General features: G+C 48.2%; 2 protein-coding genes across 2 annotated transcripts; one reads left to right on the top strand and one right to left on the bottom strand.

Annotated features, from left to right (window-relative positions):
• Positions 1 to 301: 301 nt before the first annotated feature.
• N7462_011409 (uncharacterized protein) lies at positions 302 to 814 on the top strand (the record flags this gene model as incomplete). The annotated part of the gene is made up of 1 exon (XM_057083123.1): positions 302 to 814. The coding sequence occupies one exon, from the start codon at positions 302 to 304 to the stop codon at positions 812 to 814; it is 513 nt and encodes a 170-aa protein (XP_056927862.1).
• Positions 815 to 2,110: 1,296 nt separating this feature from the next.
• Positions 2,111 to 4,917, bottom strand: N7462_011408 (uncharacterized protein; the record flags this gene model as incomplete). Its single annotated transcript, XM_057083122.1, has 3 exons — positions 2,111 to 2,750; positions 2,802 to 2,915; positions 2,984 to 4,917. The coding sequence occupies 3 exons, from the start codon at positions 4,915 to 4,917 to the stop codon at positions 2,111 to 2,113; spliced, it is 2,688 nt and encodes an 895-aa protein (XP_056927861.1).
• Positions 4,918 to 6,930: the final 2,013 nt, after the last annotated feature.

Raw genomic sequence — 6,930 nt, 5'->3', positions numbered from 1 at the left:
TGACCTTGCTGACCGATTGCTTGGACCAGGTTCCCCAGTCGCACCATAAGTCTTCAGACCCTGCTCAGCTTGACAATCCTTTTTTTTTTTTTCCTTCTCCTCTTTCCTCCCTTTGATCTAGAAACTCGATCAATTGCAATACTGCAATACTACAATACTACAATCTCTCTATATTTCAATACCCGTTGCGAGCTGGGTTGAAGATTTTCCTTTCCCCCAAGCCCATCCGCATCCATAAATTCCCGATCTATAAAATCATCGATCACGATCCGCCATCTCCATCGCCCAGCACCGGACAAGTATGACCGTTGACCTGGGCCTCAAAACTCCTGCAACTCCCAAACCGACACCTGCCGTTCCTCTCTTCCAGAAGAATACCAATAAACGCTGGCCCCCGATGGCAAACCGAAACGCCCTCCCCTATAAGCTCACTGTCATGTCCAAGGAGAAGCTCGCGCGTGAAGCGACGGCCCCCGACCCCGATCTCCGCCGCTGTGTAGCTCATTTCCGTCTACACTGTGGCTCAGTGATGTGGACAGAGAATGACATGAAGTCTCGCATGAGCTCGTTTGAGTTCGAAGAGACCGACGAAGAAGACGAGAACGACCGCCCCGAAGAGAAGGAATCCTTCGACTCGCCTCAGACCACCATGGTTCGCGTGGAACTCACTGAGCCAGTCTCGGATGCCTCTACCATTGCAATTCCTCCATCTCTGTCTCCCGAGAATGCTCTCTTCGACCAAAGTCACTGCATTGAAGTGACTTCCTCCAAGGAGAATTTCTGCTGCATCTCGGTGACCCCCATCGCCGGCTAGACTTCATACGGCCCCCCTTCTGTCTCTCCCTCTCTCTCGACTCTACCCACTACCATGGCCTTCGACCTCCCACTCATCTCTTCCGACCTCTTCTTTTGAAACCTTTTCTCCCCAACTGAACGATTTACGATGTGACGACAACTCTTAACGATAGACTCCAAAATGCTTTCCTGTATATAGTTACACCTATTTTAATAACACCATTTTTTGCTGGACAATCTTCCGCTTCCTTTGTAATCCGACTCATCAGACGTATTCACGAAAATGCCCTTTTTTTGTTTTGCCTTTTCAGTATCTTCTTTTTCAATACCCGTCGAAGCATTTGCTACCTAGCGATGACTCCCTTCGCATTGTGACTCAAGATCACATGACCTGGTTCCAGGGCGAGCCCGAAAGATCCACGATCCACAGATCGACCATCTTCGTACCAGTGTGAGGTATACTCTCAAGATCAACCCCCCCCCCCCCCCCCCCCCCCCCGAAGTCACGTACTTTTGCACAAGGCATAATTGGACGTCAGTGATCGTCAAAGATTGAAGGGATTTACCTTGCCTATAAAAAATGGCGAACGGAGGTTAGATCGTCATACCTGTGGCGAATCACTGCCGATCCCTTTCAAATGTCATCATGCCTAAGTCATGTACACTGATGAGGATACGCTCTGTTCACTGCTTGAATTAGATCTCGTCCTTTTTTAGTAGAGGGTCAAGAAGACCCTTGCCGACTTGGAAGGCCAGCGAGTCGGCTCACTCGTTCACGGAATAATGAGATACGTAGTATAATAGCATAACAGCTTCCAACCCCAGCCCGCATATCTCCTTACCTCAAGAGCTCAAGGATTTCGAAAAGATAGGTCAGCATGGGGTCAAATCTTTCCTCTTACAGGTCCTCTCCTCTCTCTTCCACCATCCTTTTGGACATTTTCTCAAATTGCATTATGGCCCCGATTCTCCGTAGCTAGTGGGAACTGTGGGCTCGGATCGACTGGTTGGAATCTCATCCGTGACAATATTTCAATCTCTCGGGTTTACATCATCGACAGAATGGACCTGAAGCTAACGTTCACCCAAGGGTGATTTTCTGTGCTAGTGACTCGAACAAAACGAAGACCAAGTACCAAGTTCGACCTTGATCGCCCTGAACCGCCAGCCAAGCGTTCTTCTGACTGACGCTCGTTCTCAGTCAGGAGTTGCCATACGATGCAGCCATGAGTCAACCTCATTCCATTGAATAATTTTAAAAAAGAACATGCGAAATGCAATGATTTACAATGCCTACCAAATAAAATCCCTCCATCTACACTTTCAATACGGTCACGTCAGCCCCTTCAGAACCAAGCTCCACTAACCAGCCATCTCGCTGCTTTTGCGTCGCCCCGCTCACAGAGTAAATGTCAGTTGTGCCGGGCGTCTCCACCCATAAAATCGCTGAAGTATATTCCGCCGGACCGGGCACGAGGCGTAGCTTCAGTGACGAGAAATCCGATGTGTCGAGCGCGAGACTCTCGATCTGGCCCGCGCTGAGGATGACATAGACGCCCATTTGCGCAACATAGACCCGCCTACGTACGGCGTCTCGTGGGTGCACAGTGACAGTACGACCTGACACGTCTATATTGCCACCATATGCTACCAGGCCGATGTCGGGGTCGTCGACGACATACACACCCGATCCGAGCATCATGCCTAGGAAGTTAGGCCCATAGTCACCTGAATAGTCATCCCCGCGGAGAGTTTCGGGGAACGAGTGGAAGCCATTGTACATGGACCCGTCTTGCCGGATGTTGCTCAGCGGGCCGCTGATGCCACCGTAGCCCACGCGTAGGAGATACGTATCGTTGGCATCTTGACGGAATTGCGCCAGAAGGGGCAGGGCGTTGAGGCCGGATCCGTAATGGTGGATCATGCGCTCGATGCGCTGCAGCTTTCCAGCATAGCTAAACCGTTTCTTAGACATCGTTGGGAGTTGCGGAGACAAAACCACTCACATAAAATCCCAGTATCGCCTTGCATTCCCATTCCAGCCCCAATGTGATACGGTGGGCATGTATCCAATGATACTGTTAATTGTCTTTGTCGCGGTTGCCGTGAGATTGAAGTAGCTTATTTTCTAGAGTTAGTGAAACGAACAGCTCGATGCATGGACGCCAGATGGGAAAATGTAACGGACTTGCTCCAGTAGTATATACCCTCTTGCCCCGTCGAGTCCCACGCCATCTCACTCCCGTAAGGTACTGCCTCAGAGGCCCAAGCCTCCGCGCGAAGCTTCATAGCCGCTTCGACCGCATTGGCCTCGCTCGTCCAGTCCTCGCGTCGAAGATCCGCAAGTAGTTCTCCGACAACAGTCTCGCCCATCAGCCCTAGGCGTGAGTAGCCAATCAGCCCCGTCCCTGAAGAGTCTGTCGCAAAGCAAGTGACGGTAGTGTTGTAGGCCTGGCTTAGATACCACTGCCAGTCGTGGATTCTCAAAAGCGACTCATTGGCACGCCCGGCGCGATACAGCGCCCAATATGCGCCGATCACATGGATGTAGTCGTACGCCCTGTCTGTCGCATATGAAGAATTTTTATTCCACGACCACCAGTTGCTCCAGTCAATCGACTGATCATACTGGTAGTTTGGGACTTGCTCCGGCTCGTAGAAAAAAATGCTTTTGCGGATGGTGAAATCGGGATTTTGAATTTTCGTGGATAGCACATCCTCCGTGAATTGCTCTAATTTGATCACCTCTGAGGCGTCGGCTAGGGCGAATTGCTTCATGGCGCCTGCGAGATAGATCACGCCGCCTTCATCACTGAGCCCGGCGATCCAGACTCGCGGCTCTTGGAGGACTTGCGCCGCCGTTGAATGATCCCAAGTAATAACGGACGGGGCGCGACCAAATGGGTCGTTTGTTTCGTCGAACCACATGGATGTGGTCGTAAATTTGCCAAGCTTAGTGATGACCGTTGGGGCGGAGTCTGTGATGAAGTAGTGGACTGTTTGGACTTTGCCATCGACATATGTGATAGTCACTTTGGTTCGGCCCCAAACTGCTCCTGTAGGAGTCAGAGCGAGCTTGTTGCTTGTTTGTTGGGTAATTTCAAATGCAGCCCCTTCGGACTCAACTCTCGAGATCGAATTCGAGTGCAAGACATGTAACTGGGCTGTAAGGTCTGCCGGGACAACATAACCCGGGATCCCAATAGTCAAGGGTGTTTTGGTGTCTCGCACAGCATTTTGGATCCCACGAATACCATCTGTGACAATTGAAAACAGCAGTCCATACGTGATTGACTGGCTAGGCAACAAGACTTTAGAAGAAGGCTGATTCCATGGTGTAGCACCAGCCCACTCGTTTTCAGAATATGCTTTGGTGTGTGTCTGCCATTCGTAGAACCCTTCGAAGGTCTGGCTTCCATAATAGAGTGGTGCAACGCTGGATTCATCGAGATTCCGCCATGCCTCGAACGGAGTGCTCGTATTAACTAGTGGAGTCACAATCAAGGCCGCGCCCGTTCCAGATGTTGGGGTGATCTGGAGATATCCCGCATCCATGCCGATGTAAGGATCGGTGAGCGAACATTTTGCAGCCATATCCTCGGCTGTGCGACTCGTGAAAATACTGTTGAACTCCGTTGGGAACCCCAAACTGCCTATCTCGAGACTCTGATTCCCTGTGTTTGTCAACGTGAATGTAAGACCAAGATCGCCATCGATGTTAGACCATGTTCGTATTACACGAATTGGAGATTTCAATGGGAGTGATGGAGTCAGATCGGCTGCAGCGAGATCACTAGAACTAACAATCTTAATCGGCTTCCTGGCAGCTGACGAGTCACCAGCCAGCCAATCTGTCGCCCCAGATATTCGGTAGCGGTAGGTAATATCTCCATTGTGGTATTGTCCATTCGCTGCTCGGTTTGTAATCATGTCGAAAGGTAAAAAGTCAAAGCTAGTCCCAGCGGGTTTTAGAGACGCAAGAATTTGAGAATTTTTGACCAGCTTGATATCAAAATTGGTTGTGGAAAACGAGGCATATCCATCACTGAGCCCAAGCGTGTCATTCTGACCCTTAGCTCCAAGAGCATAAATTGATACAAGAATCTTGGTCCACAGATTCATGATGAAAAAGAAGCTTTGATAGTATTCTTTGTCCTTGGGTTGATGTTCATGCAACCTATAGGGAAAAATAGTCCCATCTGTGGCGGAAGCTTTATCTTTAAATCAGAGGAAATCAAAGGAAGCTAATTGATTGATAGTCTTGAGAATGCGGGATCATTTGAGACCATTCGATTACAAGTAAATCTCCAGCGGAGGAAATAACAAGATCCAGAGAGGGGAATAAAGTTGCGCTATTAGCCGGACGCTGATCATCAACCCCACACGCACTCCGCAGCGTCGTATTCGAAAAGACTGCTCCTCTCTCTTATCTGCAGTAAATTTCTCCGCATTATTAAGCAATCTTGAAGCCTAGGCGCGATATTATTTGGTTTGAATTCAAGGAAGAATCATCTGATCAGCTGAACTTTGGACTAATAGTGTTCTACGCCTTTCCTTTTAGGTATCCTCTATAATTAGGCACTGCTACGCTGCATTAGTCCTCGGTTTGTGCAAATAAATCCTATAGAATTCCAACAAATTATCGGTCTCCACTCCTGTAAGCGTTGCGACAAAATAATTAACGATATGCTATGCAAACGCGAGTTATTGCCAGGGTAAATATTCACTCTTGTATGAGTCTCCGTTGTGCGAAGCTCAATTCTCAGATTCGCAAGCTGACTAGAGCCAACGTGAATAGTGTAGCCTATTAGTCCAGAGCCTGTATTGTATCCAGGCTTCTTAGACTTGGGGTTCCCTGGATTCCTGGCTGAATCTCTGACCGCTAACATATATATGGAGGATCCAAGGGAAGCTATCAAGTGTGCTGCACGTATGTATGAGAAACGTGAGAAAAGTTTCAAACTCGAACAAAAATTTCTATTTATTTGACTGATCCAAGCCTTCAAACTTCAAAATTGACCGCAAGGGAATTGCTATGCGTTGTATTCCTTATATCGCTGATCTTTTCTCCTGCATCACACTATCTTTCCCATGACTTCATTTGGTATGTTTTCAACAGGAGAGGTAGTTCTGAAATCAGAATAGATCCATATTTATTAATGCGCGTGAAAAATGAGCTGCCATGATCAAACCATCCTGAGTCGAGTGTTTTGGGGGGTTTGTGTTTGTTGGGAGAAGGTCTAATTCACCATGAGCAACGACAGCTTCGACCAGAGCGGCTCTTCCGGACTCCACAAAGCCAAGATCCTTGTATAGTTTCACAGTTGAATGATTATCTGGCCTCAATACGAGACGCACTTGAATTCCCGGAATTAAGGACTGATACTTTCGGAGATAAGTAATTGCCTCGCGACACAAATTCTTGCCTAACCCTTTCCCTCGATGACCTGGAAGAGTAAAAAGACTTAATATTTGCCAACGCTCTTCCTCCCTATAGGCTTCTGGTCGAGACTGCCAGTATCCAGCAGGAAGGAGAAATTCTGCTCTGGATAGAGGACCTTGGACGGTGACTTGACCAATCCATTCGACAACATGTGGCTCAGTTGAAATCCGTTCAATTGGTGTAGCAGCGCATATGAAGACCTCACGATCAGGAATGGTCAAGCGACTGACCCAGTCCGCTTCAGTGAAAGTTGATTCAAGTTCATATGTGGATAAAAATGATTCAGGGAATTCTTTCAAGGCTTGCAGGCGCAAGTCACGATATTTTTGTGCGGAAAATTCGACGCCTTTGGTCTTAGAGACATGGAGATAGGAGTAAGTAAATCTGGCTTCCATGATGGGGATTGAGAAAATATGTAGATGGGAAAAGTTGAACTCGCTGGCCGATAGTTATATCGCCTTTGACTGTATATTAAACATTCGGTAACGTTATTTATAGTGGGGCACTACCGACGACTTCGAAAAACGCGGGTGGCTGCTCAGCCGCAACCAGGTGCTCTGATCACATACCCCTCGAATTTCATTGTTTGATTCCGTCTAATTCACAGCTTCCACAGTAGAGGATCAAGGCCTATAGGATCTATGATCTCTGCCTGTGGGTCCTCACCACCAAAAATTCCTATTATGAGGTAG

Source organism: Penicillium macrosclerotiorum, assembly GCF_028827735.1.
Source record: "Penicillium macrosclerotiorum strain IBT 26536 chromosome Unknown utg000012l_segment0_segment0, whole genome shotgun sequence".
NCBI classification, from domain to species: Eukaryota; Fungi; Ascomycota; class Eurotiomycetes; order Eurotiales; family Aspergillaceae; genus Penicillium; species Penicillium macrosclerotiorum.
This window is presented reverse-complemented; position numbering and strand designations above follow the sequence as displayed.